The sequence below is a fragment of the Eucalyptus grandis genome, chromosome 2 (genome assembly GCF_016545825.1).
Source record: "Eucalyptus grandis isolate ANBG69807.140 chromosome 2, ASM1654582v1, whole genome shotgun sequence".
Taxonomy (NCBI): Eukaryota; Viridiplantae; Streptophyta; class Magnoliopsida; order Myrtales; family Myrtaceae; genus Eucalyptus; species Eucalyptus grandis.
This window is the reverse complement of record NC_052613.1, coordinates 47269320-47294570: the sequence shown is the minus strand read 5'-3', so window position 1 is coordinate 47294570 and position 25251 is coordinate 47269320. Positions and strand designations below refer to the sequence as shown.

General features: G+C 39.2%; 2 protein-coding genes across 2 annotated transcripts; both read right to left on the bottom strand.

The window, feature by feature from the left end:
* Window positions 1–6230: 6230 nt before the first annotated feature.
* LOC104435486 (LEAF RUST 10 DISEASE-RESISTANCE LOCUS RECEPTOR-LIKE PROTEIN KINASE-like 2.1) lies at window positions 6231–9304 on the bottom strand. Its single transcript, XM_039306386.1, has 3 exons — window positions 8912–9304; window positions 7725–7760; window positions 6231–7540 (listed from the first exon to the last, which is right to left on the bottom strand). The coding sequence occupies exons 1-3, from the start codon at window positions 9156–9158 to the stop codon at window positions 6423–6425; spliced, it is 1401 nt and encodes a 466-aa protein (XP_039162320.1). The 5' UTR covers window positions 9159–9304; the 3' UTR covers window positions 6231–6422.
* A 5041-nt stretch (window positions 9305–14345) lies between these two features.
* On the bottom strand, window positions 14346–16669 carry LOC104435487 (LEAF RUST 10 DISEASE-RESISTANCE LOCUS RECEPTOR-LIKE PROTEIN KINASE-like 2.1). The gene is made up of 5 exons (XM_039307159.1): window positions 16312–16669; window positions 15923–16005; window positions 15344–15488; window positions 14723–15087; window positions 14346–14576 (listed from the first exon to the last, which is right to left on the bottom strand). The coding sequence occupies exons 1-5, from the start codon at window positions 16667–16669 to the stop codon at window positions 14346–14348; spliced, it is 1182 nt and encodes a 393-aa protein (XP_039163093.1).
* Between the last annotated feature and the right edge of the window lie 8582 nt (window positions 16670–25251).

Here is a 25251-nt window from a genome sequence, read left to right as displayed (position 1 = left end):
TGCTCCAGCACGACGTGCAACCATATCCTGTCCGTGTCAGCATGAACCCTCTCCATAACAGTTCAACGTACTTGATGGTTTCTGTCGTTGCCTTTGTCTGCTATTTCTCTAGATCCATCTGAACTGGGGGCAGCAATGATGGACTCGCATGAATCTCAAGTCCAGTCTCAGTAGTCATCATCCTTAAGGCTCAAAGCAACAAAAGATTCCTTAGTTCAATGAAACCGCAAGTAACCCAAGAAACCATTGAATTGACTGAAAATGAGTCGCTGTAGTTGTAAAAGAAGCAGATAACAGCATGGTGTGGGCTGAAATTAACGGATGAGCAGTCGAAGCTGGAATTAAGCTGAGGCATGGGGCAATTGGTATAATTGAGGACTTGAACATCCACCGATCTGAATGAGTTCTATTCGTACAAGATCTCCTTGATCAAGTAATGAGCAGTAGAAGCCCAGTAAATAGGCTTGTCTTCAAGGCATCAAATGTTGAAGCCCGGGTAGCTGCAGAAATCCAATCCATCATCAACAATGAAGAAAGCGTGGCTTATGTTAAGGCCTCCACAGTTTCTTGGCGCCCAAGAGTCGCAACCTTGATAAGCAGACTCTGCTGGTGAAGTGCAGATGAAGAAGCAGAAAAGCCTGAAGCTCACCAAGCTCTGCTGCAGAGTCACAGTGGGAGACACGATGGACTGAGGATGAATGAGCGAGAACTGAGAAGTCAACAAGAAAGGAGAGGAATGCCAACATTTACGTGCCACAACAGAACTTGTTTATTTAATTAAAGAAGAGTTTCTCTATTGGGGTTGAATTTGACTGAGCTTCTGTTTGTTTATAATTCAGTTCCTTGTCAGGTTATTTGGCTTTTCTCACGCGGTCAATGCTCATATTTGTTTTATGAACATGATTATGATAAATTTGGGCAATTTTAACCAGTTGGTTAGGTTGCCAGTTATAAACTATGAACGGCGTTAGTGACTTTCAACCATCAATGTAATAGTAACTAATAAAGTTCTTTTTATAGATTTAACACTTGAAGCTAAATCTTAATGAGTTTGGTAGAATTAACAATGAAAGTAATAGCTTGCGGACATAGCTTCACTTTTAAGGTAGTAATAGTAAGTTATTATCAACGTAAGCAATTTACGATTCAATTGAAGAACTGTCGCGACCTAATTTTCAGGTGCACCACCTACGGTTTAGGTTAATGGATTGTTAAGCCTCTTTGACTCGGGCCTCCTTCCAGTTCTCATACCACATTCGCGACTTTAGGTTGAAGTTCTTAACATGCAAATGATTTTCAATTAGGAGTCGCCACTAATCTATTTTGGGTGGGTAGATTAGAAACCCAAGTAAAGTAATGGGAGAATTACTTCACTCTACGAACCAGAGATTGTGAGTTAGGGGACTTGATTACGCTTTTCTCTAACGCCCTTTCAGGTACCTTTTCTTTCTTTTTCTTTTTCAAAAAATATTTTGCGGCAGCTTGAATTGATTTTAATTTATCCTCCTAACATGTGAGGTGATCATGCGGATGCGCAAACCACCAATTTAACACCCAAGAAAATGATGAATAAATCATTGCGGACTTACCTCATAAAGAATCTGCGTTGTTAAATCAGAAATTCACATCAATTGAGAATATGATTTCTAATTAACAGGCAATTTCCTTTTTGGTTTTTACTTATTTAATGAGAATCATGCAATATGCAATGCATGCTACTAATCTAACATGGAATGGCATGACAATGTGTTCTAAACTACATGACATGAGTAAAATATTTTCTTTTTTTGTTTTCTTAATGAACATTCAATAATTAAATATGCAAATCAAAATGGCCTAATTATAATGACGGGCAATTTCTAATTAAATGAGCCCAATTCTACATGGAGTGCATTTTATGAACTTAATCCCACATGACGTGCACATGATATTTCTATTCCTAAAATGCAATCTATCCTAAAAATTGAAACTTAAAATGAGACATGCAATTCTATTCTAATATGCATGATGATTTTTGTTTGTTTTTTTTATATATATAAAATTCGAAATTTTAAAAATTTGCACACAATTAAACATGCAAACTAGCATCCTAAATTAATTAATTTTTTTTTGGGGATTTTTTTTTTTTTGTTATAAAAATTAAAAAAATCCTATCCTAAATTGACACGTGCAATTCTTAAAAAAAACTAATATCATGAATGCATTTTTTTAGTTATTTATCTTTTTTTTTAAAAAAGAAATAACTAAATACGCTAACCCTAGCCCTAATCTAACTTGCATTTTTAATTTTTTATGCAAAACAGAAGTTAGTCCAAATAACCCGATATCTAATCCAATCAAGATAAGATTAATACCCAAAATTGACGAACCATATCTCATGCGTGAGATCGGGTTGGTCGATTTTAACTTAAATCGCGAATCGAATCTCGGACGTGAGATTGGATTGTCGATTTTTGTAAGAAGATCATGAGTGGATTTCGGGCGTGAAAATCGAACTCTAATCCCTAATTTGAGGGGTTATTTCACATTGGAACTTCAATCATGCATTAACGAATAATCACGCTAAAAACTATATAAAAAAACTATAAACTATATAAAAAAAATAAAGATAAAATAATAATAAAAACTACCTAATTTGCTTTTCCTTTTTTTCTTTTTTGTTTTGCTTCCACGCACGGCTTGGCTGCTACAATCAATTGAGAGGGGCAACACCGGTCGGAGCTCTGGCAAGGGGAAGACGTCGGAGTTCCGGCGAGGGCGGACCGGCGGCGTTGGCAGCAGCGGACTCGGGCGAAACAGTAGCGACACTTGGGCGGAAGTCTCGGATGAGACTCGGATCTGCACAACAGCGGCTTCGTCGGGCGGAGCAGAGTCGCTGGGCTGGCAGTGGCGGCGCGGCGGTCAACAGCTGGCGGTCGGGTTGCAGCGCAGTGGTGCTCGGAGGAAGGCGAGCACGGTGGTCGTTGGCGTTGGGTCGCAATGAGGGGAACGGAGGCGCTGCAGCAGAGGATGGAGCGGCTCGGCAGGGGCGACTCGGCGTCGACTCAGGCTCGGGCAGAGCAGGGAGAGGCGGAGTGGCGCAGTGACTGGCGGAGCGACGAGCGTCTGGAGTCGAGCAAGGCGTCGCAGGTCAGCAGCAGCGAGCAGTAGCTGTGTCGCAGCGAGGGGCGACTCCGGTGGTGCAGCGACGATGATGGTCGTGGGGGATGGTCACGGCAGCGGAGCTTCGGACGGCTATCAGGTGGTGCAGGACGGCAAGCGGGCTCGGTGGTGCGGTGAGGAGGCTCGCGGTGGAGATGCTGTGCGGGAGACGGTCATGGCAGCGGAACTTCGAGCGGTTGGAGCTGTCGGGTTGTCACGACCACAACAGGAGCGACGAGGGGCGGCGCGAGCTCGTGGGTGGTGCTCGCACGGGGGCGGCCGGCGGTGCGGTGGCTCAGCTGCCGGTGCTCCGTCGAGCGCAGCGGCGCGGACGCGGGCGCGGGCGGAGTAGCAGAAACCGGTGGAAATTTAGCAGCGAAGAACTCCCGGAGAAGATGAACAGTAGGGGTCTTGTCTTTGCTTTTTCTTTCTTTTTAATCTCCTCTCTCACGTCTCACTCTCTGCAGCCTCTCTTTCTGCTTTTTCTTTTGAACGAAGGAGAAGCTCCCCTCCCGATGTAACTTTTCTTTTGTTTTCTCTTTCCCCCTTGTCTGACCGAAGGAGAAGCCCTCACAATGGAATTTTTTTCTCTTTTCGCCCCCTGTTCTTCAGCAGGGAAAACTTCTAGCAGGCGCCTATCCCATTTCGTGCGTGTATATGCATGCATTAATGTGGAGGTTTCTTCTTGGTGCCACCAAAGCTGACATATTATATAATATTATGGGCATATTATATAATATGTTGTGAGCTGATTTTGCTTCTTTGAAGATTTCTCCCGAATCCGCACTCCACCGAATTTGTGTATGCAATCGACCGCGAGCCCCTGCTTCTTATCGCGCTTTTAGTACAAATGCAAATGCGGCTACATGAAATGCAATTTTAATATTTTTTCTTAGGGGTTAAAGATTAATCCCTAAATTTTTATGCAATTAATTACTAAATGATTAGTCAAAATTTAGGTGTCAACAAGAACATCGGCGCAATAGTAAATTATTAAGTTCTTCTATAAATTTACTACTCAAAACTGAATCTTACGGCTTAAACAGTAAATTACCATCGAAATTAATAGCTTACCATCATAGCTCTACTTTTAAGATAGTAGTAGTAATTCATCACCAGAGTAAGTAATTTACTATAGATAGCGCAATAGCTTAGAAGGCGCCCTTATAATTTATAGCAACGGTATGGTTTATGACAAGTTACAACACCCTCTCACAGATAGTTTGTACATGGAGTATGTATTTATAGGAGTAAAAGATTACTTGTGGGGCAAAAACATTTACACCCATGCATTCAACCAAGTGATGGAATAATGGGTATTGCAAGTGAGTGTACTAATATTTAGGGAAATTACAAAAATTGTCCTCGCATTATAACCCAAATTCAGTTTTGGTCTTTGTATTATGTTTCAGTTTTGGTCTCTGCACTATAATGAGTTCATGACAAACAAAGGGTCTAGATGCATTTCTATTTGGTAAGCCTTTCATCAAGTTCCCATTTGTGCCAAGTCTAACCTTTAATTTTAGCCATTTAAGCTGCGTCTGGCTGTACTACTGCGCATACTTTCACTTTAATCAGTTTACATTTTAACTTGTTATGGATTTCACTTTTATGGCCTAAGTCAGATCCACTCAAACAAGAGCAACTGGATTAGAGAATATGGTTCGGCATTGCTGATGGTATTTGTTGAGGCCTACCATATCTTTGCCGGGAAACTAGAGTACATATAATTCATAGAGATCTTAGATGAGCAATAACCTGTCGGATGAAGAGCTCCATCAAAAAAAATTTGGACTTTGGAATGGCTAAGGTATTTGGGGACAAAGCACATCAAGCAGATATACTGAGAGTTCCAGTTAGTACCTTTCTCATTATTAAATCTAGCATAATTTAATTTATATATCTGGAATAAATCCAAAATTTAGTTGAATAGATGTATCTAGGGAAAATTCACTTTGAAGGACTTCCGAAAATTTGTTTCATGTAGCTTGGCAAGGAAATTTTGAGGCATGGGTATAGGACTCCTTACGTGTAAGACCTATTGCTCATGCAATTTGGGAGTACTGATTCCTTTTCCTTGGTAGCATGCATAGGGAATATCAACATGATTTATGAAATGCAAGCTATCGCATAGCTCCAGAATATGCAACGGAAGGGCGGTCTTTAGAAAAATCAGATGTCTTTTGATTTGAGGTACTATTGCCGGTGATCATAACTGGAAGATAGACACTAGCTTCAATGAGGAAGATTTATCCTTGAGCCTGTTAGGACTTGTAAGCTGTAACCAATAGAAAACTAGATCCAGTTCCATGAACTCAAATTCCAATAATAAGCAGACTTGAAATCTTTGCTTTATTTTTCTCAGGTATGGAAATTGTGGAATGAAGACGATGTTCTAGTACTAGTCAACTGGGAAATAATTGTGAGATGCTTGGAAGTTGAGGCCTTAAGAAGCATATTAGTGGGCTACTCCGTACCATTTCAGCTGTTATTGCGATACTTAACGATGAAATTTGTGGATCTTCCTAGTCCAAACAAACCTGTTCGCCAGATGTTCAGCAGCCACCGACAGGTTCTTCCAGACAAAGCCAAAAGAAATGTTCTGCGTATAGTATTTTTCTTACCACCCGTTGCAGACAGATGAAATGAGCATGCCAGATAAAAATACATACCGCAAATTCAGCTCAGCGATGCAACTTATAGCCAGCTTTAGTCATGAAACAAGCCTGCCTGATCCTATTGACATGTCCTGTTATTGAATGCACGGTCTTTGTTGTTTCACCGTTGATCAAATTCAATATTGCTTCCAAATGTAGGAACCCCAATTAGTGGGAGTATTAAATAAGAAAATTACTGTAGGTTGGGTGACAGTTAGGCATAGTTAGCCGAACAGTTCTTACACTTCGCAGTTGAGATACACATGCTTGTGTCGAGAGGTGCAAATGTTTGGTGCCTTCTGCGAGGATAATGCTTTCACTTCACAATGGCAGAAAAGTAGGCTGTTCCAACATTCAGGTTGTATGTAGATTATGCTAATACAAACATAACTTTACGCTGAATATTGACATAGAGCTGCATAAGATGCAAAATCATGTTAAGATGCTCTTGTACTATTAATGGCTTGGCATTATATAACTTAAGAGTCAGCTTAAACTTCAGTACGTTCCCCAATAATAGCTGAAAAATTCTAATACGCTTATCTAGCGATGTCTGTATACAAGTTCCTCATTGCATTGAATTTAAAGCTCTTGGTTATAAAAGTGTTCTCACCAAACTATGTTTCACACAATCATGGACATTGAAGTGGTTGGTGATGATCTTGATGGAGAAGACAAATAGGGCTTTGGAGGAACTTGCAAGCAGTCAACACTACCTCTTAGCATATCCACCACCTCAGTCATTGCTGGCCTAATTGAAGGATTGGTCTGTATGCACCACAAGCTCACTATTATCATCTTCCTAGCCTTCTCCCTGTCTCCTTCATTCACAATATTCTGCAGTTCAAGCTCTTCCTGAAGTTCCAGACGCTTGTGAATCCAATGTGGAAAGTATACTTCGCTGGTTCGATCAACACCTGCCACAATGTTTTTCCTCCTGCCGACCATCTCAAGCACCGTCATCCCAAAACTGTACACATCTGATTTGTGAGATATTCCACCAATGTTCCTGCAAAACACTTCCGGGGCCATAAACCCCGCAGTCCCTCGTGCACCAAATAGTGAGATGGTGCTCTCCTCTCGATGGCTTATTTTTGCAAGGCCGAAATCAGATATCTTGGGGCGATAATTTTCATCGAGAAGAATGTTGTGCGGCTTTATGTCAAAGTGTAATATTCTCGAGTTGCAACCTTGGTGCAAGTATTCAAGTCCTTGAGCAATGCCTAGGGAGATTTGGAACAAGGTGTCCCATCCAAGGTGGCAATAACCTAGTTTGCTATAGTTCTCTTCATATATGAATTTCTCCAGAGATCCATTGGTCATAAACTCATAGACAAGAGCCCTTTTGGTTTTGTGAAAGCAGAAACCTAGCAGATTAACAATGTTGACATGGGAAGTTCTACTTATACTATTTACTTCATTGATGAATTCTTCACCATCTCCTCTTAATTTGCTTAGGATCTTCACTGCTACAAGACAACCATTTGGGAGATTGCCTTTGTACACAGAACCATAGCCTCCTTGGCCAAGCTTATCTTTGAATGAGTTGGTAATTCTCTTGATCTCAGCATAAGAATATCTTCTCGGAATTGGCATAGCATGATTTTCGCAAACGGCCTCAAATTTATGAAAACCATTCATCTTCTTGCTCCATGGGACCATGGATTTCTGATTGCATAATCTCTTTTTACAAAGATATGCTAGAACCATTGCAACAGCACCCACCACAGACAATGAACCAACTGTGACCAAAAGGAAATACTAAGTGTATATAAAACAGGAAAAATTCATTTCTATAGTGAAGCTCCTTCTTAAACGGTAAATGAATAAAAATTTTGATTTCCGGAAGGTATGCACTGTGCCATTGCCAAAAGTCTTGATTTTAATTCATACGTATGGCTAAGAAATCAAGTATATGTTACTTACAAATGGCACCTTTCTTCAGTAAGCTGAGGCCTTTACCTGCAACGTTAAAGTAGAGAAAATATGAGGGATCCCTTGCGAAAAATAGATGCAAAAGATGCGGCTTTGTTGAGGACATGGAGACACTTAAAATGATGCTAGTGACAGAATAGACGGGAAGTTCTTAGAAAGTGCTTGACAAAGAAAAATGGAAATCAGGCTAAAGGATTTGCCTATTGCAGCAAGCTCCCACCAAACTTACCTGCATCACATTTTTCGTGATAAGAGGATAGATAAGAGGATAGGATGTGAAGAACTACCAGAATCTTTGATGAATCTCATTAAAGAAATCTATCCTTTTACCGGTAAGATAATTATCTTGTTTAGATTTGTGTTTCACAGCAGTGCCTTAGGAGGCACCAAAAGTGCAATATAAACCTAGGAGAAAAGAATTCTTGTTTCCAAAAGTAATGATGATCCTAGTTATCGTGGCCCACAAAATAATCCTACCTTCTTCAAATAACGAGGTCATCCATTCAATTACAGCCAGTGTTAGACCGAATGAACCTCACTATGCTTGGAGACACAAGAGGGCATAGAAGCCCAAAAACTTTGTGGCTGAAACAAGAAGAGAATTGGAGTAAAAGATCCAAAATTGTTATCTTCTTTCTCTGGTCGTGGTCACTGTCAATATTCATTTTAACAATATTAGGAGGTGAGGTTTCATAGCTTTGAATTGGATTCAGGACTCTCTTACGCAGATCCACTGTCACATCATTCCGTGTAGCATGGAAATACACTGTCAGATCATTCTGCATAGCATAAAAATCGCACAGATGATGGAAATGGACAACTCATAGAGGGATCTAAGTGAAGGGAACTTGGTGGATCGCTGTTATTAACGGAAGGAAGATACGGAATGGCTATTCTTAGGTTATTTGCAATCTCCCCTATAACATGCACTTTGAAAGGCTTTAAAATTAGTCCTTCAGGATGAAAAACAGTTGCAGCCCAAAAATTTACGTTCTTTTGTTGGTTCAACTGTCAGTAATATTATGTCCAAAACGAAAAAAGTTGCCAGTAATGTCTTCTAAGAGCTGCTGCCACTGATGGAAACATGACCCTCTTAGACTGGCTTCTAGTGCCTTCTAATGGCTTAATAAAAACTCAGGAAAGAAAAGGTATGCTTAGAATGTCCTGGTAAAACTTACCACATTTTTCGTAATCGGATCCATCAGAGCAATAGCAAACAAACTCTCTGTCATTTGATCGGCCACATCGGCCTCCACTGTGTCTGCACTTGGCACAACTCTCCTTGGTCAACAACGTCCAATTCATTGTGAACCCATTTCTCAGCAGCATCGTGTAGTTAATACTTTCCAAGGTTGGGTTCGGGATTCCCTCCTTCATCTCAACCGGTATTGTACTGCTCAATTGACAGGATCCATTCTTCTGCATTGGCCATCCTTCCTTACGCGTTAGCACAACAAACGTGTGATTTGAACCACCAGAAGTGCAATTTAGCCGAGATTGACCGAAGCGTGTGGAAAATGTACTAGTGCAGCCATAGAAGAACCATAGGTAATAATGGAAACTGGAGCTCTGGAAGAACCCCTCGCGATAATAAATGAGGGGAAGAGGAGCCAAGCAACCAGGGTCGTTCATATACCGAATCGCTAAATTGAAGGACCACTTCTCGTAAGAGAAGCTTTGGATGGAGAAGTTGTCATACATAGTTTCTCCCCCTTCGCAGCTAACCTGAAAGCCAGGGTAGCCACAAAGTTCCTTCCCACTTCCAGCAACATAAAAGGGATAGCTTATGTTCGGACCACTCTTGCTACACCTAGTGGCCTCACAATCCTCATATTTCACCGACTGAACCGACACTACCAAGATGGATGGGAAGAGAATGTAAGCTAACGCTCTGGCAATGCTACAACGGTCTATACCCATCCTACGATCTCGAAAACAAGATCTGGTATTTGCGCAAGAATAGAAAGGAGTCGACGGCATGTATGAAAGGGCGCTCTGCCAATGAATAGCATCAGCATAAGCAAAGACGAGGATGCTTTTGCTATTGGGACGTTAAAGGAGGCACTCTTATTGGTAATTCCTTCCTGCATATTCAGTTTCTTGGAATCTGCTGATACACTCCAGTTGACTGGAATAGTGGACACGGAAGACTCCAAGAGGAGACCTGAAGAGTAGACTTGAAAAGTAGACAGGCCCTTAGGTTTGTATCACAAAGAATATTTTTCGGAAAAAAACAAATTTGCGTGGAAAATGTGGTCAAAGAACGCGTTTCCTGTCGACAGAAAATTCCCTTCAAAAATTGGGAAAATGATTTCTTTTCAGGGCGTCCTCTCATCCTCGTTATGGATATGGATATCCCTCCCCGACCTTCTAACGCTTCTCTCGATTTCTCTCTCTAAAATCCCTTCACTCCCTCTCTCTCTCTCTCTCCCCCGATCCCCCTCCCCTCCCAAACCCGCTTCCGATTCTCGGCAGCTCCTCCGCAACCAGTGTCTCCCTTCAAAGTCCGAATGAGGTTCTTGACCTGGCCTCGAATCGAAGTCAAGACTCATCTCCTCCGACCGAGCGAGAGTAATCGCCTCTCGCATCTTTACATTTATCCTCCTCACCGATCGAAGTCGTCTCCGACAACTTTCCTCGTCGAACCCGCGTCGTTTACGCTCCGTCGATCGGCTCGGAGCTCGCCGCGTCGTCAATTGGTCGCGGGAGCCCTTACGTTCGATCTGTTTGACCTAGCTTTAGAGAATCATCGGTCTGAAATGCTCCGGTTTTGTGCGTCCGAAGCAGAGTTCTGGTCGGAGTCTCCGTCGATTCCATTCGGTTTCGTGGGAGACGCTTTGAATTAGATTTGTAGGAAAAGGTCGGAAGATCTCGAAATCAGTGAGACGGAGGGAGGGAGCCTGTGTGTTCGGTGAACATTAGCCTCGCCGACCTCCCGCGGCGATCGAGGAAGAAGCAAGAAGAGAAATATAAGATAAAAATAACTAAAAGAATTGAACGGAAGAAAATTAAATCAGATTTTCATATCAAATGATAGGAAATATTTTGTAATTTATTTTTAAATTTGAGCTAAACATCAAGAAATATTTTCCTAAAAACTAACAAACTGACCAAACAAGCGAATCCTGGAAAAACTTGATTTCTCTTTTCAGATAAACCGTACAAGTCTGGTAAATGCTACGGCCGCACTCTGTTTGTTAGATAAGATTGAGAGGCATGAGAAAGTGTAAAAGAACATAATAGTGGCGTGAGGAAGTGTAAAAGAACATAATAGTGTTTGATTGGAAGGAAACTGAAGGAAGAAAATAATTACAAAGAATTACAAAGATCAATGCTCCGTTTGTCGTAAAAAATAAATGATTTCAAAAATATTTTCATAAAAATAATCACTCATATCATTTGAAATAATTAGTCAATAAAAAATATACTTATTATTGATAATAATATATTTTAAATATTATAAAAACGATAAAAATATGTTTTTGTTTATTCATTTTTATAATCGATATAAGCAATCATTGTTAATATATATATATATATATATATATATATATTTCCATACAATTTATTTTTCACGAAAGAATCATCACCTTGCCTGAGAGATTAGTTTGGTCAAGGTTTTATGGAATTTGTCAAGGCCTACTATATCTTCACCGGCACAATAGACTACTTAAAATTCATAGAGATCTCAAGACAAGTACTAACCTATTGGATGAAGAGCTCAAACCAAAAATTTGAGACTATAGAATGGTTAAGGTATTTGGGGACAAAGAAAAATCAAGGAAATATACTAAGACAACCAGTTAGTACCTCTCTCATTATTAATCTAGTACATATTTCTTTTTCCTGCGTAGCATGCATAAGGAATATAAACATGATTCATAAAATGCAAGCGGTTACACGGCTTCAAAATATGCAATGGAATGGTGGTTTTCGAAAAAGCAGATGTCTTTAGGGGTGTGTTTATTTTGCGAAAAATAATTTCCAAAAAACATTTTTATCATTTTCCAGCGTTTTGTTCATTTAGGAAAATGATACAACATAAAATGTTTTCCTAGTCAATGGAAAATGTTTTCCTTTCAAAGCTTAAATTCATGAAAACGATTTCTCCTTTGAAATAATCACAAAATGTTTCCCAAAATGTTTTAAGGTCCTTGTTTAATAAAAATTATTATTATCAAAAAGAATTTCTAATTAAAAATTTTGAATTTATTATTATTATATCTTTTCTTTTCTTTTATCTTCCTTTTTTATCTTTTCTTTTTTCTTTTCTTTCTTTGCCTGTGAACGTAAACCCTAACGCCTCCTCCCCTCTCTCCTTCTCCTTTGCCCCCTCCCTTTCATTTTGACTTGCTCTTGTATGTCGAAAATCATGTCCATTTTCAGACCAATATATATGTGTGTGTGTGTATAAATTTAGGTTTCATTTTCATTTTGTAGGTTCAAATTCTAGATTTACTAAACTGATCGAAAAAAATCTATTTATTAAGTAATATGGACTCAACAAATTAATTTGGAAGTAAGAGACACACTATTGTCAATTGTTAGATCAAATGTCATTTAATAATTTTTCAAATGTGATCCAAATACCAAAAAATACTTTCAGTCAAATATTACCAAACAAAGGAAAACTAACCATTTTCCTGGAAAATGGTTTCCCAGAAATTTTTTTCAAAACGTTACGTTTTTCGTGAAACAAAGACACCCTAGATTTGGGTTACTATTGCCGGAGATCATAAGTGGAAGACAAAACACTAGCTTCAATGAAGAAGAACCATCCTCGAGCCTATTAGGATTCGTAAGCTGTTACCAATAGAGAACTCAATCTATTTCCATCAACTCAAATTCCAATAATAATCAGACTTGAGATCTTCGCTGCTTCTTTTTATTTTTATTTTCTTTTTTTTGTAGTTATGGAAATTGTGGATGGAAGATGTTCTACCTCTAGTCAATTGGGAAATATTTTGAGATGCTTCGAAGTGAGGCCTTAAGATGCATATTGGCGGGCTGCTCAGTACCATTTCAACTGTTATCTTAATGCTCAACAGTGAAATTTGTGGATATTCCTGATCTAAACAAACCCATTCACCGAGAGTTCAACAGCCACCGATAGGTTCTTCCGGACAAAGCCAGAAGAAATGTTCTGCCAACGGTGTTATTCTTCCCATTGTCGAAGGCGGACAAAATGAGCATGCCATATAATGTGCCTTTTGTAGATTCGGCTTAGCGATGCAACTTATAGCCAACTCATGTCTTAGTCATGAAATGAACTTGCTTGATTGTATTTACACATCCTATTATTGAATGTGCAGCCTTTGTTGTTTCACCATTGATCAAATTCAATCTTGCTTCCAAATGTAGGAACACCAATTAGTGGTAGTATTAAGGTTGCATTTGGTTCAGTATTTTGAAAGTCCATTGAGGAAATGCAAAATAGTTTAGCCTAAAATATTTTAGGAAAATGCAAAAGCCGTTTAGTAAACTATGCTTTGAGAAGTAACTTTGAGAGAAATGCCGTTTAATAGAAAACGCATTTGAAAAGCCCTTTGGTGATTAATATTAGTATTTTTAAATTTTTATTTGTTTAAAATTGAAAATACATATATATATATATTTAAAATTTTTTTTTAAATGAGAGATCAAACTCTTCATCGGTTCAGCAAGGGCTATAGTCACCGACAAGCCCAATCTAGTGCTGGCAGCCATTGATCGCACAACCATTGTGAGACCCAACGAAGGCCGCCCGAGGCCGCGAGACCTAGGCGACGGTTGCTGGCGTAGCACGGCCCTCACTAGATGTCGCTCGACCTCAAGCAACCTCAATCGATGGCTGCCAGTGCTAGATCTGAAGTGTCGACAACCATAGCCCTTTGCCGGACCGATGAAGGGTTTGGTCCTTTTTAATAAAAAATAATGTAAGACAAAATCGAAAATTTGAAGAATTGGTTAGGGGAGTTTTGGAAGAAAAAATGAGTTCAGCTTGCCAAATATTGAAAACCCAAAGTTATTCCCTACTAGCATTGGACTTTTAACCTTCCTAAAGTTGGCTTTCAGAAAGCTTCTCCAATATAATTGTTAAACAATTCAGCATTTCCCCAATGAGCTTTAGAGGCCGCAAGCCCATTGGGAATGCTAAACCAAGCACATCCTAAAAAAAAAAAATTACTGTACATTGGGCCACACAGGTAGGTGTAGTTAGCACGAATAGTTTTTACACTTCACAATTCTTGAGATAAACATGCTTGTGTCATTCCAAAGTTGAGGTGCAAATGTTTGGTCTCGTCTATGAGGATAGTGCTTTCGCTTTACATTGGCAGGAAAGTGGGCTATTCCAACATTTAGATTGTATGGTTTATACATGATGATAATAGAGATGTAACTTTACGCTGAATATTGACATAGAGCTGCATAAGATGCAAGGTCATGTTAAGATGCTCTTGTATTATTAATGACTTGGCATTATGTAACTTAAGAATCAGCTTAAACTTCAGTACATTCAACAATAATAGTTGAAAAATTATAATACACTTATCTAACGATCTTTGTATACAAGCTCCTCATTGCATTGGATCAAAGCTCTTAGTTATAAAACTATTCTTAACAAAATATATTTCACACAATCATGGACAGCGAAGTGGTTGGTGATGATCTTGATGGAGAAGACAAATAAGGCTTGGGAGGAACTTGCAAGCAATCAACACTGCCTCTTAACTTATCCACCACCTCACTCATTGTCAGCCTATTTGAAGGATTGGTTTGTATGCACCACAAGCTCACTATTATCATCTTCTTAGCCTTCTCTCTATCTCCTTCATTGTCAATATTCCACAGTCCAAGCTCTTGCTGGAGTTCAAGATGCTTATGAATCCAATGCGGAAAGTATACTTCACTTGTTCGATCAGCACCTGCAACTAGATTTTTCCTTCCACCGACCATTTCAAGCATCATCATCCCAAAGCTATACACATCCGATTTGTGAGATATTTCACCAAAGTTCTGACAAAAGACTTCCGGGCAATAAACCCCATGGTCCCTTGTGCCCCAAATAGTGAGATGGTGCTCTCATCTTGATGGTATATTTTTGCAAGGCCGAAATCGGAGATCTTGGGGTGATAATTTTCATCAAGAAGAATATTGTGCGGCTTTATGTCGAGGTGTAACATTCTCAAGTTGCAATCTTGGTGCAAGTATTCGAGCCCTTGAGCTATGCCTAGGGAGATTTGGTTCAAGGTGTCCCATCCAAGAGAGCAACAACTTAATTTGTTGTAGTTCTCTTTGTATATGAGTTTCTCCAGTGATCCCTTGACCATGTACTCATAGACAAGAGCCCTTTTGGTTTTGTGAAAGCAGAAACCTAGCATATTAACAATGTTGACATGAGAAGTTCTGCTTATACTTTTTACCTCATTGATGAATTCTTCATTGTCTCCTCTTAATTTGCTTAGGATCTTCACTTCCACAAGATGACCATTTGGGAGATTGCCTTTGTACACAAAACCATAGCCTCCTTGGCCAAGCTTTTCTTTGAATGAGTTGGTCTGAGCTTTCTTTGAATGAGTTGGTCATTCTCTTGATCTCAACATAAGAATATCTTCTCGGAATTGGCATACCATGATTTTCAAAAATGACCTCAAATTTATCAAATCCATTCATCTTCTTGCTCCATCGGACCATGGATTTCTGATTGCAAAATCTCTTTTTACAAAGATATGCTAGAACCATTGCAACAGCACCCACCCCCACAAAATGAAGCAACTGTGACCAAAAACAAATACTAAGTGTATATAAATAGGAAAAAAAAAAGAGCATGTCTATGGTGAAAGCTCCTTTTTAAATTGTAAATGAATAGGAATTTTGATTTCTAGAAGGTATGTAACGCGCCATTGCCAAAAGCCTTGATTTTAATTCATACACATGGCTAAGAAATAAGATACATGTTACTTACAAATGGCACCTTTCTCCAGTAAGCTGTTACCTTTACCGGTAACATTTAAGCAGAGACAGTATGAGGGACTCCCCGTAAAAAAAAATGATAAATATGCAACATTGTTGACGACATTGAGACATGTAGACATGTAAAATGACGCTAGTGACCAAACTCTAGAAAGTTGTGAGAGTACGCTTGACAAATAAAAATGGAAATCAGGCAAAAGGATTTGCGTGTTGCAGCAAGTCCCAGTAAAACTTACCAGCATCACATTTTTCCTGATAGGATCCATCAGAGCAATAGCAAACAAAGTCTTTCTCATAGGACCGGCCACATCGGCCTCCACTGCGTTTGCACTTGGCACAACTCTTATTGGTCAACAATGTCCAGTTCAATGCGAACCCATCCTCGAGGAACTTCCTGTAGTCTACATTCTCCAAGGTTGGGTTAGGGATTCCCACCTTCAAGTCAACTGGTATTGTACTACTTGAATGACAGGATCCATTCTTCTGTACTGGCCATTCTTCCTTATGGGTTAGCACAACAAATGTGTAATTTGAACATCAGAAGTGCAATTTAGCCGAAATTGGGGGAAGTGTGTGGAAAATGTATTAGTGCAGCCATAGAAGAACCATAGATAATAGTGGAAACTGGAGCTCTGGAAGAGCTTCTCATGATAATAACTGAAGGCATGAGGAACCATGCAACCAGTGTCAGTCATATACCGATTCGCTAACTCGAAGGATTGCGTCTCATAAGAGATGCTTCGGATGGAGAAGTTGCCATACATAGTTTCCCCTCCTTCGCAGCTAACCTCGAAGCTGGGGTAGCCACAAAGTTCCTTCCCACGTCCACGAACATAAAAGGGATAGCTTATGTTCAGATCACTCTTGCTACACGTAGTGGCCTCACAATCCTCATATTTCACCGATTGAACCGCCACTACTAATATGAATATGAAGAGAGTGTAAGCTAACGCTCTCGCAATATTACTCCGTTGGATACCCATCCTAAGATTTCAAAACCAAAATCTGGTTTTTGAGAGCAAGAAAAGAAAGGAGTCAATTAGCACGTATTGAAGTGGGTTCTACCCAGCGAATGGTTTCAGCATAAGCAAGACGAGTATGATTTTCCTACATGGACGTTAAAGAAGGCGTTCAAATTGGTAAGTCGTTCATGCCCAATTCAGTGTCTTGGAATCTGCTGATATGCTCTAGTTGTCTTAACTTGAAAAGTGGGCACGGAAGACTTGAAGGGCAGACTTGAAGAGTAGGCCAGGTAATTCTCTACCGTCACTTCTGTTGATGGTGATCTGTTGGAGCTTTTGTTACTTAGATTCATTCCACTAAAGCAAATCGAAGACTTCACTGGAAAATCCTTGAACCCGCACCACCGTCGCTCCGGGATTATGAACCATTGCAGATGAAACAGAGAAGAAGAATCGGGTGGTTGCTCTTTCTTATTTTCACATCTGCGATTGAAGATGGCCCATCAGTTACATTGGATTTTTTTTTTTTTTTATTTTGGTCACTTAACATAACGAATTCAATGGAGAAACTTGGTTTAAACTTTCCGATGAATCTTCCATGTTTTGAAAATTTTAAGAATTACAATATAATCATTATGTAAGATTGAGAGGAACGCAAAATTGTCTTAAAAACACAACAATGTTTAGATGGAAAGAAAAACACGAAGAAAGAATGATGAGGAAAGATTATGAGGGATTAAGGGATATTGATCGGATCAATTTTATGTATATTTTAAATAGGCTTATTTTCAATCGGAAAAAAAAAAAAAAACCATACTTACACACTTATTTTACATTCATTTTTAAATACATAAAAAATATATTGTTATGCATAATATATTCTTTTTCCTTTCTTTTTACCTTGCTAGGATACAAAAAAAAAAAAATTATAATTTGATCCTTTTAAATCTTTTATTTCCTTTTTCCCAATAATTATTCACATTTTCTCGTTTCTTTCCCAATTACTCCATCCCAATTGAGTGGTTATTTAAATATTTTATTAGTTTTTCATAATTTATTCAGATGCTTTCGCTTCTTTCCGAATGACTCCATCCAAATCGAGTGGTTAATTTACTTGCGTTACAAAATTCAGAATCTTTGTTGTAGTTTTTCTTTACTTTTTGTGGGAATAGAAAATAATTTCGCGTAGAAAAGAAAAAGAGGGGAGAAACCCCAAAGCTAAGCAGGTAATGGGCCGTGGCGACCCGCAACTTCCGGTGACCCATCCAGGTGGGTTGGCGCCCCTAGAATCCCAGAATCCAACGGCGCGCTCCAGCCGTCTCTTCAGACATTGTTTCCTCGTTCCCTTGTTTGTCAAAAAAGCGGTTAAAACGATGGTTCCCACCCGAAATCACTGCTGCCATCTCGCCCATCTCTGAGTCTTCCCGTGAAAAATAAGTAGAAAACGCCTTTCGAGACAAGCAACCATCACCTGCAGGAACATTGACTCGACATCCTCATACCGTAGTAAACGGTTCCAAGATCTCCACGTCCAAGTTCAACGGAAGCAGAGAAGTTGTTTGTGGCTTCTGTCGGTTCGCTTCTGGTGAAAATAGGGACCCCAAACGCGACACTGCTCTCTTACCAAATGGGACTTTAAAGAAGCCTTCTTCCTTTCTAAGAGGGTCGTATCGGACAACAGGACAATTCTTCCACACGGTACTAGATCTTTGTTACAGCTATTAGCGCACTCACTTGTCCGACAAATATATATTGATTGTGACGATAGTGATGATGATGCTGATGTTGTGAAAGCAACTGGATCTGCGGTGAGATCGATGATTGCAAACTTTGAAAATCACGTCCTAACCATTTTCCTGCTCCTCAGAAAGCTAAGTAGAATTATTCACTCTCTCATGACATTAACAAAACCAATATGCACAGACAAATATTTTCCTCAGACGAGGAGAAAATTAGTTTGCTAAAGTACTGTTAATGTTCCCCTTTTTTCGGTGAAAGCTATGTATACATGTTCAGCGATTTTGTGTCCTTTTTTCGAATAAGGCCTTGTCATTGACGTCGCATTGTCTGCTTTTTGGTCTTCTTACACGTGTGAAAGTGAAAAGGAGGCCCTTGGTATCGGTAACTCCATTACTTGTCCGATAAATTTTTATTGATTTACTGTTTTATTATTGTAAAACGGTTGTTGAGATGAGATTAATGTTTTTTTTTTCTTATGGGGTTGGTTAGTGTGGGCCAAGTTAAGCCTGACCTGTAATGAAGGGGCCTGACTGGAAATACTCAAGTCTCTTCCCTAACCATAATTCTCACATGTATCCTCACATAATGAGCGTTTAACTAATGCTAAATGGTGGGGGCCTTCTCATTGAGCTAGTAATACGTAGGAAGAACTTGCGCATGCAACATTAATTTTCCGCTTCTGCTTCAAGAACAATGGATCCCAAATCAGATCGTTAATCTTTCTGCTCACCTTATGCATGTTCTTGTTCTGGTTAAGATCTTGGGATTGCTTTGCATCCAACACCTTGGTATTCAAATCCATTACTTGTGGTTGACAGCCGAGTTGGAAGCACCAAAATCTGCGAGAAGAACAAAACTTTCGGAGAAAAACCCTTGCTAAGCACTCAACGAAACCACACTTCTTTCTTCTCATGGCCTAGTTCAAGAATAATATACATATTGCCAAAAAGGACATTCGTTGGCCAAATTCAACGGGGAAAGGAATCCGTGTGAAAAACGGTCAACCCAAATCAATTTTCTATTAAATTCCGTTTATTTATTCCTTCTTTTCTTGGCTGCCAACTTTTGCACATTAGGAAAGTAAATTTTCTACATTTTTCCTTTGTCCTCCTTTCATTTATTTATTTCAAAATTCAAATTTCCTCTTTGAGTTCAAACTCAAGACCTATTCTAACAATATCTTGACTCGATGTTTGAGACAAGTCACAATTGTTTCTCTCGCCGCTACCCTCCATTAGCCCCTCATAAGTTCAATCATCATAGATATCTTCCAAATCCTAGCCTCGCTTGAACCTTGCTATAACCGTGAACCTCATCAGAGCACAAACTAGAGATGCACCTTTAACTGCTCTATAAGGATTTTCCAACATAACTTCATCTACCACAAATAGAGCAAAAGCAATATTGCATCCATATCTATTGAGAGACCAAACACATACCTTGGTTCTATTGGCTTCACCTTGATACAAGCATCATTTGTGTTGATTACTTCTCTAATACCCACTAACTCATTAGTTTTTGGTTGCAACTTCACCTTAAGTTGAACACCGTTTAGATCTTTATGAACACTACTATAATCACTTTTAGTTAGAAGTAATAGAGACTTGTCAAATCTAACTTCTTTATTGACAACAGATGAATTTAATTTCGAGCACCACAATGACTAGTCTCATTTAGCTTATGCATAAACTAGGAACGTGCACTTTCTTGACCTTTCATCAAGCTTACCATCACTAACTCGAATGTAATAATTATCAGTATTACTTTACCACACTTCTTTGGAAATCCGACATTCAATCGTAGTCGATGGAAATCTATTCACCAGGTGGCTATACTAGACTAGAGATCATTTTATGGGTTATCTCTAGTAAAGTTCTGCTCATCAACTATGTAACATGTTATGATTTATTGGCACTATTGTGGTGTCTCATTGTGCCTTCATTCATGTAAAATTCGCTTAACAACTCTAAGAAGGATCCATGCTACTATCGGTCCCCACATGCTTGATTGTTTTACTAGTTTCCTTTTCAATCAAAACTCTTGAATGTCTGATTTTGATAATAGCATTAGACTTGTATCTTAGCACAAACATTCAAATCTTCCTCGAATAGTCATCCTCAATTGTTAGCATAATCTAGCATTCTTTCTCAAAGGAAACTGTGACAACCTAAAAACATCCAAGTGAATCAAGTTTGCAATGTCTATGGTTTCTCTAACGGTCATACTAAATTGCACTTTCTCCGTTGATCTAAATGACAACATCTACATATATTCAATTCATTAGAAAAATAACCATACAATAGATTTCTTTCACTTAGAATTTTTAGGCTTCTCTTGCTAATGTACCATAAACACATATGCCACAACCCTCGAATAGATGCATCCGTCATCTCTGTAGTGAAATCCATCACTATCTTGCCTTGAAACTCGTACAAGCCACTATGCTTGATTCCTTTCATTATTATTAAAGCACCTTAAACAATTTTCAAAATTTCACATTATGAAGAACATTGACATCTAGTTGAATCTAGGGCACTTAAGAAAATCAGTTCTTTTTCAACTCTAGAACATACTCCACTCCAGTCAATGCCCTCAAAATACCATCATGCATTTGATTCTAACACCGCCAACGCCTACATCAACGCATTTAGCGTTGTTTCCCAACCATACTTTACTATTATCCATGCATTGACAATTAGTAAACCAGTTCATGTTTGGTATAGCATGAAAATATAACTATAATCCATATTTCATCCATCAAACAACGAATAATCAATGACGAACAAGATAAAATAAGCATTACCCAAATTATTGTTAGTTACAGCTATAACATCATTAATAGGCTCAACTCTAATTCCTTTACCCTTCTCATTCTTCAACTTATTCCCTTCTAAGATGCCCCTCTTGCCACAACTCTAATGGACAACACCACCAATTGTAGACTGACTTTGTCTACTCAAGTTTATACTAACATGTGTACTAGTTCTTTCTCTATTTTCACCTACTAAAGATGCAGATACACCAAATTCTCTTCTATGAATGTCCATACTTATAATCAAATCTTGAATCCCTTCAAATGTCAAGCTTGTCAACCTAAAAGAATTACTACCAATAATAATAATGATAATAATTTAACTATCAAGTGATGAGGATAATAGATTCAAATACGTACCTCATCATTGAAGTCAATCTCAATTGAACTCAATTAACTAACAGTGACATTGAATTCATTACTATGATCAACAATTGATGACCCTTCGCTCATCTTCAAGTTAAACAAACATCGCAACAAATAGACTTTGTTGATTGTAAAAGGCTTCTCGTATAGGATCAACAAGGCTTTCACCCAACCCACAATGGTTTTCTCTTTCACGATATTAAATGCGACATTACAAGCCAATATTAGCCGAATAACACTCAACACTTGTCTATCCAGTAATTTCCATTAAGTTTACTTCATCGACTCTAGCTTCTCTCCAGAAAAGGGTAAGTGCAAATTTTTCTAGTAGAGATAATCATCAATATGCATCTTCCAAAAACCAAAATCCGTCATTTCAAATTGTTGTGGAAGTGTTGATTTTCATTTTTCCTTCTTATGTCACCATGGATTCGCTCTAACTCGGCCAAGCCTAGCTCTGATATCAATTGTTACGAAAGCAAACAATCAAATAATAAAATAAATTGAACAAGAAAATAAATCAAATGCATGAATTATGTGGTTCAATCGTAGTAACTTACATCCATGAGGATAGCAGTAACAAATTCCATTATAAATCAAGCAATATAACATAAATTATGATTACACCTAGGTCACTCAAATACTCTCAATGTTTTCCAGCCTCTAATTACACCTAATAACTCATACAATATTTACCTCACAATTTCTCACAAAAGAATTAACAAATCTTCCCATAAAAGTTAATTGGTTAGAATTCTTGATGTAATTCCATGAACAAAATCTTCGGAGAAAAACCTTGCCAAGCTATTGACGGAAATGGCACTTCTTCTTTTTCTCACAGCCAAGTTCAAAAATAATATACATATTGCCAAAAGGGACATTCATTGGCCGAATTCAACAGGAAAAGGAAATCCGTGTGAGATACGGTCAACCCAAAGTCCTAGTTGGACTTTCCTCAATTTTCAATTCTTCTATGTTTATCTTTTCCTTCTTTCCTTGGCTGCCAACTCTTCGCATTAGGAAAGCAAATTTCGAAAGCTATGTATACATGTTCGGGAGTTTTGCATCCTTTTGAAGTTGAAAAGGAGGCCCTTGTTATGGACGTGGCATTGTCTTCTTTGTGGACATATTCTGTCTTCTTACAAATCTAAAAGCGAAAAGGTGGTGCTCGGTATTGCAAATTCCTTTACTTGTCTTGTGCTACCAACTACTCGGCAGGTTGACTTGGAAAGAGGAAACGGAAGACTTGAACAAGAGACTCTTAGAAACGCAAGGAAAAGATACTCAACTCAGCAATAAGTTTTGTCATCCATGACCTTCCTCTTGATAACTATAGGTCTTTGAATGTGAGAACTTGCAATTTTAATGAACTTCCACAAATCTTGCCCCCATTGGCCAGTAATTCTAAGAATTGACTTCTAAAATTTGGATATATCCCCTCAAGTTGAACCCTTTCCAGAGAAAACTTGTATCCCCTCTTTTTCTCACTAAAATTAAACAAGATAAGCAGGATTGGGAAAAAGGAAGAATGCAAAGGAACAGGATTACTAGGCATCTCTGATGGGAAAAACAAACTCCAAGCAGCAGCAGCAGGAGGTTCGTGAAACGGTGTGAAATCACAGAAAAGGCTGTTCTTGGCATATCGAAGAAAATTTCTTGTGAGCGGATAGTGTGTCAATGACGGCATAGCTTACTAGAGGAGTCGAAGAAGGGTTGAAGGATCGAAAGCAGGATAGATAAACTTAAATATTTGAGATTTTGGACGGGTTAAAAAAATTGGTGGGGCCCGCGAAAAAAGAAAACGAAAACAAAATATAGGAAAGGTTGACAAGTCATCTGAGGGACCGAGAGCTCGTGGGGAGAGAGGGAAAAAAATGGGAGAGAAAAGAAGGAAAGAAGGTAGAACAAAGAAGGAAAAAGAGGAGAGGTTTCCCGTGTGCATGCCACAGAAGCCTCACCAATTCGATTCACAATGCTCGCACCCATCATTCTCTAATTGGAGTAGTTTTGGGAATTATGACTCAAATTCAAATTTTTTGAAAATCAAGCTATGACGTATGATTTTGAGTTGTAAAACTTTGGAATTTCATGAAAATTGTGGATTATGGTGTTGTAGAGCCATGGATTTTAACCGGAGTCGTTTTGAAGCAATAGTTTGGTCGGAGTGAGAATTTTAGGGTTTCGTGTGTGAGTTCCGCATTGTATTTAGGTTTGAGTAATCACTTTGGTTAGCAATTTAAAGCGGGTAGAGATCTTTTTATCAGTGTTTAGGCGCAGTTTAGCTATTTCATATTTAAGGTAGAGTTTTATTGAATTTTATTTGGTTTTGATGTCAATTCTCATTTAACTGATAGGATTACAAGATCGTTAACTTATTTAGCTACATGTTGTTTGGTTTGGGTATTTTCAAATGAGTCACGCTATCTCTTCAATTAATTTCTAAATTCATGTTTGGAAAGCTATAAATATCCGATATATTATTAGTTATAACATGTTTGTTACATAAAAATCTGGTTAGGACCTTTACTACTATTTGTTATTTGTGAATGGTATGAGAATTGTTTTAAAAAAATGTGTTGCAAAGTTATATATATATTGATTTGGAGTGCCATACACTTGGAGTGTCAAAACTTGGTACAAAGGGACACTTAGGGTGCACATGACAAAATTTCTAGAACATAAATTAATTTCTGGCCAGAAATTGATATTCCATGGACAAGTTATTGAGTAAAGAAATCTGTTTGATAACAATTCAAAATTTCTATTTCTGAAATAAAAATTCGTTTGATGACATAATAAAATATCTATTTCTAGGAGCGGCAACAACTGTCGTTCGGTGGTCGGAGTCCGACGTTTAGCGACCGACGTCCGGTGACTGACAGCAGGCGGCCGAAGTCCGACGTCCAATGTTCGGCGTCCGATGACCGGCAACAGGCATCCGATGACCGGCGACAGGCGGCCGAAGTCCGAAGTCCAATGTTCGGCATCCGGCACCAAGTCTGATGATCGGCGGCAAGCGGCCAAAGTCTGGAGTCCGACACCAAAGTCTGACAACTAGCAACCAGTGTCCAACGTCCGGAGTTCGACGTCTGACGTCCAACATCTAGAGTCTGGCGATAGGAGGCCAGTAGCGATTGGCCAGTGGCTGGAATCTGGTGGTGGGTGGCGGGCGACTAACATCCGGTGGCCGATGGCAGGTGGCGGGCGACCGACATCCGGCGGCGGTGGCGAGCACCGGACAGTCGCCACCAAACATCCGATGGTTGGTGATGAGCCTCCGGCATCCAATGATTGACGATGAGCAGCCAACGATCGATGGGCGTCCAGCATCCTACGATCGGTGGTTGGCAACGGGTGACCGGAGTGCGGTGGCCAGCAACCGACATTCGGTGGCCAGCGGCTGACGTTCGATGGGCGGTGGTCGGTGGCTGGTAGTCGGTGGCTAGTGGCCGGGGCCGGTGGCAGGCGGCCGGCAACTAGCGGCGGCCATCTAGCATCCCACGAGTAGCAAGTGGGCGACGGGTGGTAACAAGAGTGAATGATAATAAAAATTTTGATTTCTCATTTCTGTTCCATAAATAGAAAAACTAAAAATTTTAACTTCTGATTTCTACTCCAAATCTATTTCTGGAATAGAAATCTGTTTCAAAAATAGAAAAATGAAATTGCGTTACCAAACAGATTT

Bases quoted from the DNA above. Each gene is read 5' to 3' on its own strand.
- LOC104435487 (XM_039307159.1), bottom strand. From the start codon at position 16,669: ATGGGTATCCAACGGAGTAATATTGCGAGAGCGTTAGCTTACACTCTC. The intron at 16,006-16,311 runs GTTTCCACTATT...GTGCAAACGCAG, and splicing joins GAAGCTCTTCCAGAGCTCCA to TGGAGGCCGATGTGGCCGGT. The intron at 15,489-15,922 runs GTAAGTTTTACT...TTTTGGTCACAG, and splicing joins TCAGGAAAAATGTGATGCTG to TTGCTTCATTTTGTGGGGGT.
- LOC104435486 (XM_039306386.1), bottom strand. From the start codon at position 9,158: ATGCAGAAGAATGGATCCTGTCAATTGAGCAGTACAATACCGGTTGAG. The intron at 7,761-8,911 runs GTAAGTTTTACC...TTAACGTTGCAG, and splicing joins ATCCGATTACGAAAAATGTG to GTAAAGGCCTCAGCTTACTG. The intron at 7,541-7,724 runs GTAAGTAACATA...TTTTGGTCACAG, and splicing joins ACTGAAGAAAGGTGCCATTT to TTGGTTCATTGTCTGTGGTG.